Below are 18,795 nucleotides of genomic sequence, written 5' to 3' on the forward strand. Positions count from 1 at the left end.
TCGTCACGTTCACATTTCATGAGCGTGATTGCCTTTCGATTCTCTGTCTAAACCCCCTTTAATTTGGCCACATTTGAGACAATCTCTTTGGCTCTCGTTTGGAACTTGGGAAATATCTTTGGATGGTCGTGGGAAAATGCATTTTTTGCGATTTTTTGGGTCTTCAGGTTTGTTATTTTCCCAGAGCTTTATTGCGTGTCCGTACCGTCTTGATGAAGGCCTTGAACAGAGACGTGATATCAATCATGATCGGTGTTTCTTACAAAATATCTATTTACTTAAACTATTTTTTTAAATTCAAATATCAAATATATATTTATTTGATTTGAAAGTCAGTTTGTTGTGGAACGTAGTCCGCCATCTACCAGTCGGTTGCCAAGTTCGTTGCATTTTATTTTTTTCTTTGGCGCCATCAGCAACGAACTATTCGAGAACCACACACATTTCTAGTTCACTGCATATGTGTTGAGCAATGTGACATGACTTAAAAAATTGCACTTTGCACTGTAATCCAACTGAAAGATCTGTGACAAACATTTTCGATGGTGAATTGAATCTACACCAGGACCAAGCTGGAAGTGTCACACATGCTGATGAGGTAAAAATTCTTTTGTCTGCAGTCTGTTTTACGAAGAATATGGAGCCTGACTTTTATTATAAAATTGTAACATGTTTGTTGGTGATTGATGAAAGGTAACTATTTGTGACCCTGTTCACTAAATGACAATATCAACAATGGCACATAGGAATTGTAGTGGTTTTTTGCACCATGAAGTGCCAGTCAGTTTCTTTTTTCGACAGCCATCATTTATGCATTCCTTGTGGGGTTTTTCATGGTGAGTCTAAATTGCTTCTCGTGAAGTTTTATTTCATTTCTTTGATGGTGACTTGGTGGTTATTACTTTAGTTTTTGTGTTTTGTTTGAGCTCAGGCTTATTTTGAGAGTTTTGGGCTTGGCACCGGTGGTGAATCCCTTATGGTTGTAAAGTGCAGATCATCTCCCAATTCTAAAAACTTTAGATGAAATTAAGACAGCCATTCTGTCACGCGTTTTACTTTGAATTTTACCTTGGTGGCGATTGAGCTCTTACGCAATTTTACCAAGTAATCGATTTAGGAGAATTAGATGAATGAAATCTGACCCGACTAAGAAAGGTTTTTTCGTCACTCTTTGCACGATCCCGATTTCGCTGGATGGGAGTTTTGTTGGACCCCAAACTAATTCGCACCAAGAAAATCTGGATTCTATCATGCGTATCGGATCCTCTTTTTCCAATGACCAAATCTGCGTTCAATTATTTGAAAATGAAGGAGTTAAATATTTATTTTTCCACTAAGCGTTTAAATTTTGGGGCATCCCTTGATCCATCCTGGATCCAACTATCTTCTGAACTGGTGGCGAACAGTTTTAGTTCTTAGTTCCACACGATACTCGAAACATTCTACCTCATATGCCCTTCTTAGTTCTGAAAACTGTTTGGGTCCTGTATAGTCTGTTTGGGTCTGGCGAGTGCGAGAGTCAAGTACTCACCAAAAGGTTCTTGAATAGTTTGCTGGTAGACTTATCGTTTAGTTGTATTTCGTGAATTTCAGCTGTGCCTAGATCATAGCCACAAATGAGCGAATCCAATTCAACCCAGACTTAAATGGGTATTTGGTTCATTATGTTTATCTCTCAAGGAAGTTTTGAAACATGCTTATTAAACTATTTTTTATCTTGACAGAACTTCATCCAGGCGTCATCATCGGAATGACTAAATTCTTGGCATCCGTCACTCCAGTCGTTGGATGGATGGATTACCTTCTAGACCCCAATAGTTAACCGGATTCGCTTTTAATGTAAGTCACCCTCACCCACATTTAAACATCTATTTTCTTGTTGTGTTGCAACTATAGAGAATCTTTTCGTCGAAAAGAAAAAGTATTCGAAAAGTTTTCGAATACTGTTTTTGAAGTAATTGCGTTTCTTAATGACAGGCATGTTGAAATAGGAAAAGTTTTCCAATCTTTGTTTGAAACCTCTTTTTTATGTTCTTTTGGCCATTGGGCCGGCTGAACACGATAAAGTTATTGACGGAATTTCATTTTGACTCTTACTCTTCCATTGAAAGCGCTTTATCGTCATGTTTTTGCAGAACTTTGCAAAACTATTTCAGTTTTCCCGATAAACTTCTTTTTGAGGAGTTTATTTCTTTTATTCGTTCACAATATCTGCCTTTTTTTTGCAATTTGTTGGCAAGATGAAGTCAGTTGAAGTTCTGTCATTTTTTTTTTTGTAGAGAAATCCATTGAAGAATTTTTTCGCTTCTCGAAATATCTTTTTTTTTTACCGTGGGGAATCATCCATTTGGTTCGAATCACATAATTTATTGCATTCGTGTGGATACTAGCAATGAGGGTAGAAATAGATGGGGTAGGTCCGTTTTTTCTCTCTCTTCCACTTGTTCGTTCAATCGAAGTTTGCTCTTCCGTTCGATTACAATTCGATCAGTCAGGTTCTCTTCGTTTCTCTTGCTCTTGTTGGAGACCCGAGTGTTTTTCATTGAAGTTCTGTCACCAATCGTTCGGATTCGCCAATCAGAATATGTACGGCAAGCGTCTTCCCAACTCAGACTGATCATCAATGCTCATGTATATGGGATCACTGGAAGTGCTGAAATGGTTGCTGCTTCTTGATTCTTGCTGAACTTCCCGACACTTAATTGCCCTGCGACTTCTTGAGCACGATGGCAATTAAACTTTTTTTTTTTTAAATATCCGACTACGGTTCGGTTGATTTAACGGTTCAGGTCCATATTTTACAGTCATGCACTCCAGACTGTTCTCCTTGTTGCATCATAAGTTACTCCGCGCAGTTGAACACTACCAGTTAGAAGGCTATTTAATAATATCTCATACCAACCTAACTACGTGAAATCTTTGTTGTAAATAGGCGGGAGCGAAGGCCCTGGAGTTGAGCGTTTTCTAAGTTTGAATGTATTTTCCAACTCTTTCTGTTATTACAGGACACTTGTGACATTTACCAGTCCACATTGAAATTTTCTCGATCGGATACAACTTTTTCCTTGTGAAATTCCGGCCAAAGTTATTCATGTCTATGGCAAACACGTTTGTGTTGGGTCCAGTGTGAACGCTGACACTCCCTGCCGCAATAGTAGATTGATCTGCACCGGCCACAACGCTTCAGATTTTCAGAAGTTTTCTTGCAAACGGCACAGCATTTTTCAGCCACGCCATATTCAATCACATTGAACTGTTTGAATCACAGAGTTGGAAAACATTTTATGTAGAAAATAAGTTTGTTGGGGATTCATGTATTTCTCTTACCTGTCCCTGGCCTCTTCGACCTGAAATTCCTAACTTGGAACTGGCCGCATCCCATGTCATCACGTATGGATACTTAAACCCTGATGAGGGTAAGATGTATATGGCCTCCCAACTCTGAAAATTGCATGAAAAATTATATAAAAATGGTGGCAGAATTGTGGACTGCTAATGCATGTTCCTCGCTTGATCCATTTCGTTATTAAGCTTAAAGTTTCAATCAATAATCTTTTACCTCGGTACACCAGATAATCACTTTCTTGAAATAATCAATCGATGCGAGATAGCGTTTGTCAGGTGAAAGTAATAACTGATGGATTTGATCAAGTCCTGAAAGTTTTAGTGTCTCATTTGAACCCAGGTACCAAATCACAATGGTTCCATTTTCTAATCCGCTGGATACAAAACAAAATATCAAGAGAGGGGAAAAAAAAGATTGTTAGGATATTATAAACTTGCATCTTCTAAGACTTAAAGACGTTTGAAATTCTAATTTTGAAAAATAATTATAATCAAGGCAATCTTACCATGCAAGAAAAGCTTTCTTTCGTTTTTTTATGTCAGAACACCATACCAAACTTTTACTACTGGAATCTAGATCGTTAAGTTGAAGCGGGAACTTTACTATACGAGTGGGATCGTTAGTGCCCCGAAACCAAAGCTGCAGTTGAGAAATAAAAAAAGATCGATTATTTCAATTCGACATCTTGGTTATTAATAATAATTGTATAGGGAGTGCTAAAAACACATTTTGTTCGAATACCTTGACTCGCCGGTCTGTTCCAACTGAAGCCAATAGACCCAATTCCATGTTCATGGCGATACTCGATACAGAGCATCGTAATTCGCTTTGAAAGTCGGGATGCGAAGAAGTTGCACGATCATGTTCATCCTCACCAAAGTCGTGCCTGATTTTTTGGACCATTTCGCTGTTCAATAACCCAATTTGTGACAATCCTAGTTCATGAACTTCAAACGTTCCATCGTCATAGCCACAGGCGAGTTGTTTGTACGAGATCCAGGCCACGGTCTGACAGTTCAAATATGATTCGATGGCATGGGTGAGGGGTTTTTCATTTGCAAAATTGGCAATCATCACCTGTTTCGTGTCCAACTAGAGATACAATTGAGATACTTAAAATTTGTTTAAAAATTTCCAATACAAATCAATGGGAAATTTTTCCATGTACACCCATTTTTGCTCGTAAAGGTGCATTCACACTGCCACTAACGCAGCGTTACGGAGCGTAGCGTAGCGTAGCGCCACATGGTGTGACGGAAGAATGTGTACTGTAACGTAAAAGGGCGTTTTAAGCTCCTCCCCACGCTCAACACCCTTACGAGAGTGGGGAGGAGCTTAAGACACCCTTACGCTACAGTACAAATTCTTCCGTCACACCACGTTGCGCTACGCTCCGTAACGCTGCGTTAGTGGCAGTGTGAATGCACCTTAATTCCCATTAAGATTTTTCCCATTACTTGCATTACTCAAACAAACTACAAATGACCAAATTAATGTGATAATTTTTTTCAACTTACCGCATTGTTATAACTAGCAAACACATCTGGGTTAAATGGGTTCCAAACAATCAACGGAAAATTCGATCGTCCATTTCTTCGGAATACTTGTTTGCCATCCCCTGGGTAAGACCAAACGCTGACAGTGCCATCATCAGAACCAGCAGCAACTTTAGTTCCATTGACCTTCACACCAAACAAAACAAACGACACAATTTTGCAACATTAAATTTGACAGATTTAGCCAAAGATTATTAAACATTGTTATGTTGAGCTATTGGATTTGATGTTGAACTATTTGATTTGCATACTTACGTTCCATTGGACGGATAAAATTATCCTTCCATATCGGTATTGTTTGGGTTCAATCTCCCAATTTTCAAACGGTGTAGAGTGATGAGATCCGCGAAGAAAAGCTAAATTTCCTTTACCTAAGCCACATGCCAGAACAGGATCGATTGGATGGAAACTTGCGCATCTCACATCCATTCCGCTTGTCAATGAGAACTCGACTTCTTTGAACAAACCTAGGTGTGGCATTGGTTAAAAAACAAAAAGATGGGCAAGTTTAATCTAATTTTGTCTTACCTCTCTCTGAAGAATGTACAGCCTCTGTCATTTTCTCTCTCCTTGGCGACGAACAGAAATGGAAAAATGCGCGTTGTCAAGAAACGAACTCGGAGTCTCGAAAGGAGTCGTTAGATGAGGGAATATCTTTAGTATTTAGAATCTTAAAAATTTCACTGATGGAGCGATAAGATGAGCATCAGCAACACTTGAGAGCACGAGAACGACAAACCTTCGTGTTGCCTTGATTGTTGCAAGTTTGCAACTGAGGAGGAAACAGAAAAACAAAAGAGAAGCGAAGCGTTTAGAAAGCGGATGGATCTGGTCTCCGGGGTAAAAAATGTACCCCCACCTCTTCTTGATTGCTCAACTTGCCAACAAGTTTAGCCATACTTTATAATGTTAGGCAACTGCATTCGACTAATCCTTTGCTTCCGCCAATAAATTCTGTCTCTTACCCTTGCTTCTTTCCTCATCATTTCACTCGCCCCCCTTTGCCAATTGAGTCCACACTGATAGACATTCTTCAGTCTTTTTAAAGCGTCATTTTCACATTTTGGGAAGATTATTAAGTTTTATTGCATGTAACGAGCATAAAAATTAGGGATTTATCGGTGTTATTACATTCTTTGAGGTCGATGGTGTGAATATTGTTTGTTAGTTTTCTTCTTTGATGCCTTAAAGATGTTGAATTATGACTAGACTGTTGCAATGTCAGGCCATACCCGAGTTCAGACATTAATAATTTTTTTATTAATTAACGAAATTAATGCTGTTTGTGTTTTTCCCAAACCCAAAAGAATACGGGCTCAATAAAACTTATCAATATCCAGATAGCGGTTCAAATCTTGAATGTTGAAAAAAAAAAATTATATTCGAAATTACCTTAAAATTTATTTTTTCCTATCGCTTACATGTTATTTGCTTGAAAATAACAAATAATTATTATTTTGTAGACTATTCTGCTTTGCGTTGACGAAAAATTTGTTTTAAATAATTTCATAAAATGCTGAATATTTTAATTTTGTTTTTATCACGGTGCAATTGGGATACTTTCCGAATCCCATAAAAGTGTTACCTTCAATATTGAAAGTAATTTGGACGCGCATGGTGTAGTGGTTAGCGCGTCTGGCGAATTGATAGTGACGAAGTGATCACTTGCCTTCACGAACAGTCGAAAGCGTACCATACGGTGTATACAAGCGCATAAGGAAATATGAGGAAATGAGTATTTGCATATGCTCTTTACCCGTCACGTGGCACGTTACAGAGTGACGGCCCCGGATTTAGAAACCCGGTATGACTTAGATCGTGTATGGAACCGTCGGGAAGTAGATTCTCGATGCTGCGAAGGAGCGAAAGCTAGTAGGATTCGTCATCGTCTAACACAATTTTCATCTGATAAAAAGTCAGAAATTCATAATTTTTTATTTATTAACAAAATTATTGTTGCTCGTGATTTTCTCCCTAATAACCCCAAAAAATATGGACGTAACAAAATTTAACAATATCCAGATAGCGGTTCAAATCTTGAATATTAAAAAAAAATTATATTCGAAATTTACTTTTTATTTATTATTTCCTATTGTTCATAACTTAATTGTTTGAAAATATCAAATAATTATTATTTTGTTGGTATTTTAGCCTTTTCCTGGATAATAAAATATAAGTTTCTGCCATTTTGTCGCTGTCGAAACGAATAAAAATGTACAAACACGTGTTGAAGATGTATACTCGGGTTTTCAATCTCGAAAGAATTTGTTAATTGCTGAGTTAGTCATGACAAATGACGTAATAACTTTTGTATTTAGAATTAACAAAATTTCACCAATGTCAAACTTAACCTTTCATATTCCAAGATATATGAGCAACACTGCACGAGAGCATTAACAATTGTTGTTTCCTTGATTGCTGATGCTCTATTGATTGAACAGAAAACAAAAAATAAATGAGAAAGAAGTTGGGGGATTATTTTTCGGATTCCTAATTCAGATACATGCCATAAAGGGGGACTGCTAAGAGAAGAATTTGTTGATTACATTCAATCTTTTGCCTTGGAAAATTCGATCAAAACTTATTCATTTTTATTGCAAACAAGTTTGTGTTGGGGCCAGTGTGAACGCTGACATTCCTTGCTACAATAGAAGATTGAATTGCAGCGAGCGCAACGCTTTAGATTTTGAGTCATTTTCTTGCAGCCAGCACAGCAGTTTTCGGCAACGAAGTATTCAATCACTTTAAACTGTTTGAATCACAGAGATGAGAAGTTATTTATTAACATTAATTTGTTGAAATTTGGATGAATGAAACGCATTATTTTACCTGTCTCTGTCCTGTTCTCTCTGAAATTGCTAGCTTACAACTGGCCGCGTCCCATGTCATCATGTATGGATACATGAACTCTGATGAGGGTATAATGTATATGCTCTTCCAACTCTGAAAATTCATTTAAAAAAGAAATTGCGGGAAAAGAATGTACGTGAGTCGCGTTTGATCCAACTAAGAATTTCTATCAAAAATATTTTACCTTTGTAGACCAGATAATCACTTTCTTGTAATAGTCTGTTGTTGCGAGATAGCGTCCGTCAGGTGAAAGTATTAATTGATGGATCTGATCATGTCCTTTAAGTTTTCGTGTCTGAATTTCATGATCAAATGGATACCAAATTACAACGTTTCCACTTTCTAATCCGCTGAATAAAAGCCAATTAAAAAGCTATGGTTATTAGAATGTCAATTTAAACTTGCATCTTTTAAAACTTGATTAAAATAATCTAGGCAGTCTAACCATGCAATAAAAGTTTTTGTCGTCATCTCTTCTTTGATGCCAGAATTCCATACCAAATTTCTGCAATTGGAATCGACATCCAACACAAGAATAGGATCTTTACTGCCCAATGACCAAATCTGCAATTAAAATTGTTTAAATATTGACTCATTTAAATTTAAAAACTTAAGACAATAATAATTGTCTATCGACTATTAAAATCCAATAAATATAACGTATGTAGTTCTAATACCTTGACTCGAAAGTCTGTTCCACCTGAAGCCAAAAGTTCAAATTCTTTGTTAATGGCGATACTCGATACGAAAGTTCGTGTTTGGCCCTGGTAGTTCATAAGCGAAAAATTGTCCCTGGAATTCATAAGCGAAAAATGGTGAACAGCTTTGTCATGATCACCCAGATCGTGACGGATTTTCTGGACCATTCGGCTTTTCATTTGACTATTATTCAATTCTATTTCGTGAATTTCAAACGTTCCATCGTCGTAACCAAAGGCGAGTTGATTGTGCGAGTTCCAGGCCAGGGTCTGACAGTTCCATTTTGATTTGATGGTGTGGGTGAGGAGGTTTTCAGCTGCTGAATTGGCTATCATCACCTCTTTGGTGTCCAACTAGAGATAAAATTTAAAACTTTTAACGTGAATGTTTATCATTTACACCCGACTTTTGGTTTGAAATTTCCCTTTTCCCATTAAGATTTTCCCCATTACTTGCATTACTTAAACAAACTATTCAAGTTAGCACACAAGTGTGAATATTTGTTTTCACTTACCGCACTGTTATAACTAGCCAACACATCTTGGTTAAATGGATGCCAAAAAATTAACGGAAAATTCGATCGTCCATTTCTTCGGAATGTTTGTTTGCCACAGCCTGGATAAGACACAATAATGACACTCCCATTATCGGAGCCAGCAGCTACTTTAGTTCCATTGACCTTTAACATCATCCAGGAACAAACAAAGTAAAAACAAGGTTTAGGATTAACACTGTAAAATTTAGCCCACGATTTTGATGGGTTGAAACACGGACACAATTATTTTATTCACAAACTTACGTTCCATTGGACGGATAAAATTGTCCTTTCGTATCGGTTATAAACGGGTTCAAGCTCCCAATTCTCAAACGGTGTGGTGTGATTAGTTCCGCGAAGGAAAACTAATCCTCCTTGAACTAAGCCGCACGCCAGAACAGGATCGATTGGATGGAAACTGGAACTTCTCACATCTAGTTTACTTGTAATTGAGAACTCAACTGGTTTGAAAAAACCTGGATGGGACATCAGACATTGGTTAAAAACGATGGACAAGTTTATAAATATTTGTCTTACCTCCCCCTGGTGAGTTTACAGCATCTGTCATTTTCTCTCTCCTTAGTGACGAACGGAAGTGTAAAACCACGTTTAGAAGTAGCGAACTAAAATGAACGAAACATTATTTTACAGCGTTAAAGCTGGAATATCCAAAGAGTTTAGAATCTTAAAAATTTCACCGATGCGCAGATAGATGAGTAATATTTTAAGAGAGTGGCAGCACGATGCTTCGAAGAATGTTGAAACTGAAGTGGCGATTAAAGAAGATGGAACTGGAAAAGTAAAACTGAAAAACAAAAGAGAAACGTTCAAGGGGGTTAAGAAGGGGGTGGATTTGAACGGGGTCGTAGGAAAATTTACCTTGACTTCGTCTGTCTGGAATCTTTTTTGTTTTTCAAACTTGTCTCGAGGTTGCTAAAATAGCTGTAATTTTCGATACGCAACTGCATTTTGACTAATCCTTTGACAAAAATCTTTTCTCACTCCCCTTACCTCACACCATACTACTTTCCTCTCCATACCCACTATATATTTCACTTAAATAACCCCAAAAGAAAGTAAAAACTCGTGTTTTTTCTTTTTCCCGATAACTTAATTGATTTAAATTATCTTTCAACAACCAATGTTACATTAGAACAACTTTGAGTCCATTGATAGGCATTTCTTTTGCCGATATCACGGGATTTTGTTCATCTAATCTGTTCACTCACATCACGAGCGTGATTGCCTTTCAATTCTGTCTAAAACTCTTTCAACTTGGCCACATTTGAGACAATCTCTTTGGCTTTCGTTTGGAATTTGGAAAAATCTTTGGATGGTCGTGGAAATATGCGATTTGGGTCTTCAGTTTTGTTATTTAATCCCAGAGCTTTATTGCGTGTCCGGACCGTCTTGATGGAGGCCTTGAACAGGGACGTCATATCCATAATGATAGGTGTTTCCTACAATAAATAATTTGATTTGAATACAGGAATGTATATTCTTTCTAATTTATTCGTTACTTACCGTTTGATAATGATTTTTGAGCAAAAACCTGCCTCCACTCCTCCACTCAACAGCCGTTCTATTTTTCAGACGTCCTCGTCAGTTTGTTGTGGAACCTAGTCCGCCATCTACCAGTCGTTTGCCAAGTTCGTTGCAATGTATTTTTTCTTTGGCGCCATTCCCATGAACAACGAGCTATTCGAGTCTTCGAGGTCACCATTACTTCACTAGTTCACTGCACAGTGTTCGAAAGTGTGCATCCATCGTCTTAATTTGTGTTGAGCAAGGTGATATTACTTTAAAGATTGTACTGTTCATTGTGATTCATTTGCAAAATCTGTGACCAACATTTTCGGTGGTGAATTGAATCTGCACTTCAGGCTGGAAGTGAGACACATGCTGATGAGGTAAACATCCCTTTGTCTGCAGTGTTTGTACGAAAAATATGGCGCCTAACTTATTCTATTGTAACGTATTGGGTACTTGATGAAAGGTAACTATTTGTGAACTGTTTCACTAAATGACAATATCAACTATGGCACAAAAGGATTGTAGGAGGGTTTTGCACCATGCAGTGCCAGTCAGTTTATATCTTTTTTCGACAGACATCAGAATATGCATCCCATGAGGTTTCTTTTCATGGTGAGTCTACATTGCTTCCTCGTGAAAGTTAATTTTATTATTTTTACGTTGTTGGTGGATATTACTTTTGTTTTTTGTTTTATTTGAGCAGGCTTAGTTTGAGAGTTTTGGGCTTGGGCACCGGTGGTGAAACCCTGATGGTGGTAAAAGGTGTCATGATCTGTTCCCAGTTCTAAACACCTTGCGAGAAATTTAAGACATCCAGTCTTTCACTCGTTTTACCTTCAAATTTACCTTGGTGGACCAGATAACCAATTTTCCTTCATAGCCGGTCGATGCCAGAAAGCGTCTGTTTGGCGAAAATAAGATTTTATGCAAATCGTGGGAATGTCAATCGAAAAACAAACTTGGTTGTATTCTCTTTTCCGTTGGCGACCAAACTAAAATTGATCCGTTATCTAACCCTCTGAAAAAAGATCAGAAAGAGGCGATTGAGCTCTTACGCTTAATTAAATAATCGATTTGGGACACTGAGGAGTGAGGTATTAGATGAATGAAATCTGACCCGACTAAAAAAGGTTTTTCCTTCGCTCTTTGCACGATTCCGCTGGATGGGAATTGGACTCCAAATTTATTCGCAACAAGAAGAACTGGATTCTATCATGCGTATGGGATCCTCTTTTTCCAATGACCAATTCTGCGTTCAATTATTTGAAAAAGAAGGAGTTAAACATTCAATTCTAAATAACCATTTAAATTCTGGGACACACCTTGATCCAAATATCGTCTGAACTGGTGGCCAACAGTTTTAATTCTTCGTTCCAGACAATACTCGATACATTATATCCAAAATCTCCTTCTGACAAACTGTATGGGTCTTACGAGTGCGAGAGTCGGGCACTCACCAAACGTTTCTTGAATAGTTTGCTAGTTGACGTATGGTTTAGTTCTATTCGTTTAATTTCAGCCGTTCCTTTGATCATAGCCACAAATGAGCGAATCCAATTCAACCCAGACTTAAATGGGTATTCGGTTTATTATGTTTATCTCTCAAGGAAGTTTTGAAACATGCTTATTAAACTATTTTTTTTTTTGACAGAACTTCATCCAGTCGTCATTACCGGAATGACAAAATTCTTGGCATCCGCCACTCCAGTCGTTAATTTACGATGGATCTACCTTCTAGACCCCAATTGTTATTCGGATTTGCTTATAATGTAAGTCAAATTTATACATCTATTTTCTTGTTGTGTTGCAACTATAGAGAATCTTTTCGTCGAAAAGAAAGAGTATTCGAAAGGTTTTCGAATACTGTTTTTGAAGTTATTGCGTTTCTTAACGACAGGCATTTTAAAATAGGAAAAGATTTTCCTATCTTTGTTTGAAATCTCTTTTCCTTGTTTTTGGCCATTCGGCCGGCTGAACACGATAAAGTTATTGACGGGATTTCATTAACTGACTATTTCGTTGAAGTCCTTTTTGTCAGGTTTTTTCAGAACTATTTCAGTTTTGTGAGTTTTCCCGATAAACTTCTTTTTGAGGAGTTTCTTTCTTTTATTCGTTCACAATATCACTGCTTTTTTTTTCAATTTGTGGACAAGATGAAATCAGTTGAGTTTTTTTAGAGAGAACCATTGAAGAATCTTTCCGCTTCTCGAAATACCTTTTTTTTTTAATCGTGGGGAATCATCCATTTCGAATCACAAAATGTATTTTTGTGTGATTAGCAATGAAGTAGAAATAGAGATAGGGTAGGTCCGTTTTTCTCTCTTTCACTTGTCAGTTTGGTCTATAAGTTTGCTTTTTTGAATTTTGTTCCCATATTTTTGGACGTGCTTGTTCGATTACCACATGCTCTGAATTGACTTCCGCTATTCCAGACTCCTTTCTGATTTAATTTTATTTGAATTGAATAACGAATATGATACTGGCTGTAGCGCACTGGGCGCTAATCCTCGTTTGTTGATCAGTCTGGTTCTCTTGCTCTTGTTTGAGACCGGAGTGCTTTTTAAATAGAATTCGGCCATCAGTTGTTTGAGAATTGCCAAATTCTTGATTGTTTCTGAGCTTCCGTCACTTGATCAGGCCCTGCGTCTTCTTGAGCACGATGGCAAATCGGATTTTAGATTTTATGACGAATGCGATTGCCTTATTAAACTGACAAGGCTGCCAACGGTTCAGTCGATTTTACGGTTCAAGTCTGCATTTTACAGTCATGCACTTCCCTCTCTCAAGTTACGTTGAACTCAGACGTAGCATCCAACCTCGTAGCATACGTAGCATCTTCTTATCTGTCATTCTAATACGAATCTTCGCGAAAGTATTGTTGAAAACAGGCGAGCGCGTAGAGTTGAGCGTTTTCAAAATTTGAATATACTTTCCAACACTTTTGTTATTGCAGGAAACATTTTTAAAGATATTTATTGTTAGAAGCATATTTTACTACATTAATCATACAATCGTTCCTTTCATGAGTCCTATTTGGATTTGACAGAACACCGTTGTGCGCTTCGAACTATTCTCCTTACTGCATCATAAAACCCAAGGTCTAATGTAGCTAAATAAAATTCCCTCGTGAATTACTTTCAGCAGTTAAACTCAGACGTAGTCTCAGTTGTTTTATTTCGTTACGGTTTTCTTTTTTATCCATCATTCAATAAATTTGGTTATAAAGAAAATAAACTACTTAATAGTATCTCATACCGACTTAACATATACGCGGAATCATTGTTTAAATAGGCGGGCGCCATGGCCCTGGAGTTGTTCGTATTCTAAGTTTCAATGTATTTCCCAGCTCTTTTGTTGTTACAACATTTATGACATTTACTAAGACCACTTTGAAATTTTCTTGAGCGAATCCAATCTTTTCCTTGTGAAATTCGGCCAAACTTATTCGTGTTTATTGCAAACAAGTTTGTGTTGAGGCCAGTGTGAACATTGGCATTCCTTGCTGCAATACAGGACTGAGTTGCAGCGGGCGCATAGCTTCAGATCTGGAGAAGTTTTCTTGCAACCGGCACAGCATTTTTCGGCCTCGACAAATTCAATCACTTTAAACTGTTTGAATCGCAGAGTTGGAAAAATTTAATGTAGAAAATAAGTTTGTTGGAAATTGATTTATTTCTTTTACCTGTCTCTGGCCTTTCCGCTCTGAAATTCCTAACCTGGAACTGGCCGCATCCCATGTCATCATGTATGGATACATAAACCCTGATGGAGGTAAGACGTATATGCTCTTCCAACTCTGAAAATGGCAAGAAACATTATTAAAATTGGCGGAAAATATGTGGACGGCTAGTGCATGTTTCACGTTTGATCCACTTATTAAAGTTATTATCTAAAATCTTTTACCTTGGTAGACCAGATAATCAGTTTCTTGAAATAATCAGTTGATGCAAGATAGCGTCCGTCAGGTGAAAGAAATAATTGATGGAACTGATCATTTCCTGTTAGTTTTCGAGTCTGATTTCCACGTTCAAACGGATACCAAATCACAACGTTTCCATTTTCTAATCCGCTGGATACAAGCCAATGACAAGAGGGGAAAATGGTTGTTAGAATGTTAATTAAAACTTAAATATTCTTAGACTTGAAAGACGTTTTAGTTCTAATAGAAGAAATGAATTAAAATAAGCTAGGCAATCTGACCATGCGATAAAAGTTTTTCTCGTTTTTTCGTCCTTGATGTCAGAACTCCATGCCAAACTTTTACAAGCGGAATCGAGGTCCAACACACGAGTGGGATCGTTGCTACCCAAAAACCAAATCTGTAATTGAGAAATAAAAGAAATTGATAATTTTCAATTTGAAATCTCGGCCGATTACAATTTTTTCTAGATAACCAAAGCATTGGAATAGTAGAAGAACAGATTTTGTTTTTAAAAATACCTTCAATCGATTATCACTTCCACCTGAAGCCAAGAGATTCAATTCTTTGTTCATGGCGATACTCGTTACAGCAGATCGTATTCCGCCTTGAAGGTTGAAATTTTGGGGAATCGTAACAGTGATACAAACGTGTTCATGATCACCCAGGTCGTGCCGGTTTTTTTGGACCATTTTGCCTTTCAATTGCTTGTTACGTGATTCTATTTCGTGAACTTCAAACGTCCCATCGTCGTAACCACAGGCGAGTTGATTGTGCGACATCCAGGCCACGGTCTCACAGTTCAAGGTTGATTTGATGGTATAGGTGAGGGGGGTTTCAGTTGCTGAATCGCCAATCATCACATGTGTAGTGTCCACCTAAAGATAAAATTGAGAAACTTGAAATAATTCTGCCGAATAACAATTATTTTGAATGTCTTCCATGTACGCTACATTTTGTTCAAGAAAAGTTAGACTCCTATTAAGATTTTTTCCTTCAAATTGTTTTACTCTGCTTCCAACTAAACACATGAGTATATTTATGGCGTTAAATGTTTCTCCACTTACCGCATTGTTATAACTAGCCAACACATCTCGGTTGAATGGATTCCAAACAATTAATGGAAAGTTTGATAGTCCTTTTCTGTGAAATTCTTGTTTGCCGTCCCCTGGATAAGACCAAACGATGACAGTCCCATCGTCGGAGCCAGCAGCCACTTTACTTCCATCAGCCTTTAACGAAACAATGTTTAAAACATAAAAAAAAAAAAAAAAAAAAAAAAAAAAAAACATCAGATTTAGCCTAAGATTGTTACGTTGAACGGGCAGAATTATTTTAATCGCAAACTTACGTTCCATTGAACGGATAAGATTATCCTTCCATATCGGTATTTTTTGGGTTCCATCTCCCAATTTTCAAACGGTGTCGAGTGATCAGTTCCGCGAATGAAAACTAATTCTCCACTAACTAAGCCGCACGCCAGAACAGGTTCGACCGGATGGAAACCGGCACTTCTCACATCCAGTTTGTTTGTAATTGAGAACTTAACATCTTTGAACAAACCTGGGTGAGACATTGGACATTGGTTAAAACAGAAGAGATTGTTGAAGGCAGGTTATTCTAAATTCGTCTTACCGCACTTTGGTGAATTCACAGCCTCTGCCATTTTCTCTCTCCTTGGCAACGGACAGAAATGGAAAAGCACGTTGTGAATAAACGAAACCGGTAAACTCGTAGTCTCGAATGGAGTCGTTAGATGAGAGAATATCTTTTGTATTTCGAATCTTAAAATAATTCACCGATGACGCGATAAGATGAGCATCAGCGGCACTTGAGGGAACGAGAACGACAACCTTTCTTGTTGCCTTGATTTTTGCAACTGAGACTGAGGACTGAGGAGTGATCGAGTGAAAGATGAAACAGAAGAAAACAAAAGAGAAGCGTTTAAGGGGAAAAGATGAGGGGTAAGAAGAGGGGGGTGGATGTGGATCTGTTCAAAAATTTACCCCACCTCTTCTTGGTTGCTCAACTTGCAAACAAGTTGAGGAACAATTTTCATGTTACGCAGCTGCAACGTTACGCATTCGACTAATCCTTTGCTTCGTCAAAAAATTCTCTTACCCTTACTTCTTTCCTCCACCTACCCCCCCCCCCCATTTTTGATCACAGAGTCCTCACTGTTAGACCAAAAAAGTCACTCTTTTTTAAAGATGATTAAGTTTTATTGTTGGGTATTTCATTATTCAACAATCAACATTATCTCGTGAGATTCAGAAGAGGAATTAGGGCTAGCTTGAAAAATAATTATAAATGACGTACAGGGTACAGTACATATCTACTTTATTGTTGTTTAATAATCGGACACAGACGAGCGAGTGTTTGTTCCTGTTGTGCTCGACGGATCGCGTGTTTGTGTTCATATTAGATGTAATACTGCCGGAATTCAGAGATGTGCCATCAATTCCTCGAGAGATCCTCGGTTTTCCGGTCTGTTTGCAATCATCGGGAGTACAACATTTGCGAAGAGTAGACGTCCTAAGGCTGAAATGAACCAAATTAATTCCCTAACAAGATCTGCAACCGTTGACATAATTTGAATAGCTTAAATTTACCTGCCATGTTGACTTGATTGTCTTCGCGGATATTGTTTTGGATAGTTTCATGATGGCTATTCCTGTCGCCAAACGGGTGTATCCCGCCATCTTCTCGACTGAGAAAAACCAGAAAGACGCACCCACAAGAGAAAACATCGGCCATGGCTGATACTTTGTTCATGTTTGAACTATCTCTTGGGAAAACTTCTGGTGCCATCCACGAGTAAGTCCCTCTGACTGATCCATTTAGAATGCAAACTCCTCTTTTAGTTTCCATGCATAATCCAAAATCAGCCAACTTCATTTGGCCATTGGTGGATATCAGAATATTTTCAGGTTTGATATCAAGGTGGACCAAATTTTGAGAATGAACGTAATTGAGGCCAGCAGCAATTTGGTACATGACTTCTCTATCGGACGGCAGCGCTGGTCCATCATACGTGTTTTGAATAACTTGGAAAAGGGATCCGGAGCACAGTTCCAGTACCATGAACCTTTTATATCGACACAGCAGGTACTGAATTAAATTAAAAGTTAAAAGAGCTACTATACTAATGCTTTAATTTACCTGAAATCAATATTGTCTAAAACTGCCAGAAGTTCTAGAACATTTTCGTGGTTCAGTCTCTTGTGATGTTTTATTTCGTCCTCTGTTAGCGACGGTGTTAACACAATCCTCTTGAATGCGACTTGATTCACCCAGAAAGTTCCGCTAAACACATTTGAATAGGTCCCTTGACCGAGGAAATTGTTTCTACTATATTTGAATATTTCATTTGAACAAAATAGTATTCGGCGAGGAATTATAGGGTCGGCCATTTTCTGGTTTACTGAAATGTGAACAGATTTTGTCGTTGTGCGATAACAACGTATCACATAACAAACTCAAATTACTGCTACAAAAAAAAAAGTTTAGTCTGATGCGTGCTGAGAACGAAATTTGTTTCTCGTTGCTTTTGATTAGTTAAATTTTAACTGAATAATATTATTACGCTATCGGTGCAAACAAAATGTGTTCGCCATCCCGGTCGTTTTTACACTGCGAGAAGATGGCGACGAAGAAGAAGTTTTACGAAGAAAATCGTTCTGATTAAGTCACGCCTTATTGAACGTATCATTCGGTTGATTGATAACACGTATTATATTTCCAAGCGTTTTTGGCAACTCTGCTTCCGCTGCTTAGGCAAACTTCTAAACAGAAAACTCTGAAACACAAAATTATTTAGGAGAAAATAATTGTGTAACAAAAGAGTACCGTAGGTTACTATTAAAAACCCTGATTAACGGGCTATTTAAGAAAAAGATCTGTGGCCGTATTACAGTTCCAATGTAACTGATCATCAATATCTTCCATTCACTTTCATGTAGTGTACTTCTATTACGGTGATGCTGATGCAGTGCCATTTTATTAATATTACGTATTTTCATCACTGTACTACAATGTGATTGCGCTCTTTATTCGATTTACTTAATTAAACTGAAGAAACGTTTTATAAGCTCACAATAAGTTAAATTTTACTGTTCAAAACTACTTCGAACCTTTGAAAAATTGTGTATTGATTTTCAAAATAGGTTGAGATTTTAACAAGACACAAAAAATCGCAAAAAAAAATGTCTCGAGTTATATGCACTATGCAGTCATTACTTTGGCTGATTTGCAAATTGTTGTTTGTCATTACAGCAAATGCTGACTGAAGTTAAAAATGAATTTGGAGTTTTTCCCCATATTCTCACTTGTGATTGAACCAAAGACAAAGCATCCG

The 18,795-nt window shown here is 37.6% G+C and overlaps 5 protein-coding genes and 1 long non-coding RNA gene across 8 annotated transcripts in view; 1 reads left to right on the top strand and 5 right to left on the bottom strand.

Annotated features, from left to right (window-relative positions):
• LOC124313778 overlaps nt 1–18,795 on the bottom strand; it is a 311,762-nt gene that overhangs the window by 70,497 nt on the left and 222,470 nt on the right. The window lies entirely within an intron of this gene.
• Nucleotides 1–18,795, bottom strand: part of LOC124313335 (F-box-like/WD repeat-containing protein TBL1X) — a 258,370-nt gene that overhangs the window by 30,312 nt on the left and 209,263 nt on the right. The window lies entirely within an intron of this gene.
• LOC124313671 lies at nt 456–15,662 on the top strand. 2 transcript variants are annotated; one of them, XR_006910973.1, is made up of 3 exons: nt 456–598; nt 1,725–1,839; nt 15,575–15,662. It is a non-coding gene; the product is annotated as an uncharacterized LOC124313671 (long non-coding RNA). The 2 variants fall into 2 exon arrangements; XR_006910974.1 differs by lacking the exon at nt 15,575–15,662 and adding an exon at nt 4,881–5,007.
• On the bottom strand, nt 2,930–5,676 carry LOC124313088 (vegetative incompatibility protein HET-E-1-like). Its single transcript, XM_046777809.1, has 8 exons — nt 5,431–5,676; nt 5,158–5,369; nt 4,864–5,028; nt 4,088–4,438; nt 3,852–3,985; nt 3,560–3,719; nt 3,328–3,441; nt 2,930–3,253 (listed from the first exon to the last, which is right to left on the bottom strand). The coding sequence occupies exons 1-8, from the start codon at nt 5,459–5,461 to the stop codon at nt 3,086–3,088; spliced, it is 1,335 nt and encodes a 444-aa protein (XP_046633765.1). The 5' UTR covers nt 5,462–5,676; the 3' UTR covers nt 2,930–3,085.
• Nucleotides 7,197–9,789, bottom strand: LOC124313084 (F-box-like/WD repeat-containing protein TBL1X). 2 transcript variants are annotated; one of them, XM_046777801.1, is made up of 9 exons: nt 9,685–9,789; nt 9,524–9,609; nt 9,251–9,462; nt 8,966–9,130; nt 8,430–8,804; nt 8,198–8,316; nt 7,937–8,102; nt 7,732–7,845; nt 7,197–7,651 (listed from the first exon to the last, which is right to left on the bottom strand). In XM_046777801.1, the coding sequence occupies exons 2-9, from the start codon at nt 9,552–9,554 to the stop codon at nt 7,484–7,486; spliced, it is 1,350 nt and encodes a 449-aa protein (XP_046633757.1). In that variant the 5' UTR covers nt 9,555–9,609; nt 9,685–9,789; the 3' UTR covers nt 7,197–7,483. The 2 variants fall into 2 exon arrangements, with proteins under 2 accessions (XP_046633757.1, XP_046633759.1); XM_046777803.1 differs by having other exon boundaries at nt 9,524–9,626; nt 9,685–9,777.
• LOC124313090 (F-box-like/WD repeat-containing protein TBL1XR1-A) lies at nt 13,819–18,350 on the bottom strand. The gene is made up of 11 exons (XM_046777812.1): nt 18,288–18,350; nt 17,601–18,237; nt 17,051–17,526; nt 16,074–16,979; nt 15,790–16,001; nt 15,506–15,670; nt 14,960–15,316; nt 14,720–14,838; nt 14,423–14,588; nt 14,202–14,315; nt 13,819–14,128 (listed from the first exon to the last, which is right to left on the bottom strand). Exons 4-11 carry the CDS (start codon nt 16,102–16,104, stop codon nt 13,961–13,963), a joined length of 1,332 nt encoding a protein of 443 aa, XP_046633768.1. The 5' UTR covers nt 16,105–16,979; nt 17,051–17,526; nt 17,601–18,237; nt 18,288–18,350; the 3' UTR covers nt 13,819–13,960.

The sequence above is a fragment of the Daphnia pulicaria genome, chromosome 9, assembly GCF_021234035.1.
Source record: "Daphnia pulicaria isolate SC F1-1A chromosome 9, SC_F0-13Bv2, whole genome shotgun sequence".
NCBI lineage: Eukaryota > Metazoa > Arthropoda > Branchiopoda > Diplostraca > Daphniidae > Daphnia > Daphnia pulicaria.

Coding starts and splice junctions, on each gene's coding strand:
- LOC124313088 (XM_046777809.1), bottom strand. CDS start 5,461: ATGACAGAGGCTGTACATTCTTCAGAGAGAG. Junction 3,442..3,559: donor TGATTATCTGGTGTACCGAG/GTAAAAGATTAT, acceptor TGCAATTTTCAG/AGTTGGGAGGCCATATACAT. Junction 3,254..3,327: donor GTCGAAGAGGCCAGGGACAG/GTAAGAGAAATA, acceptor TGATTCAAACAG/TTCAATGTGATTGAATATGG.
- LOC124313084 (XM_046777801.1), bottom strand. CDS start 9,554: ATGACAGATGCTGTAAACTCACCAGGGGGAG. Junction 9,131..9,250: donor TTTTATCCGTCCAATGGAAC/GTAAGTTTGTGA, acceptor ATGATGTTAAAG/GTCAATGGAACTAAAGTAGC. Junction 7,652..7,731: donor AGAGAACAGGACAGAGACAG/GTAAAATAATGC, acceptor TGATTCAAACAG/TTTAAAGTGATTGAATACTT.
- LOC124313090 (XM_046777812.1), bottom strand. CDS start 16,104: ATGGCAGAGGCTGTGAATTCACCAAAGTGCG. Junction 14,589..14,719: donor AGAAAAACTTTTATCGCATG/GTCAGATTGCCT, acceptor GCTTGTATCCAG/CGGATTAGAAAATGGAAACG. Junction 14,316..14,422: donor TGATTATCTGGTCTACCAAG/GTAAAAGATTTT, acceptor TGCCATTTTCAG/AGTTGGAAGAGCATATACGT.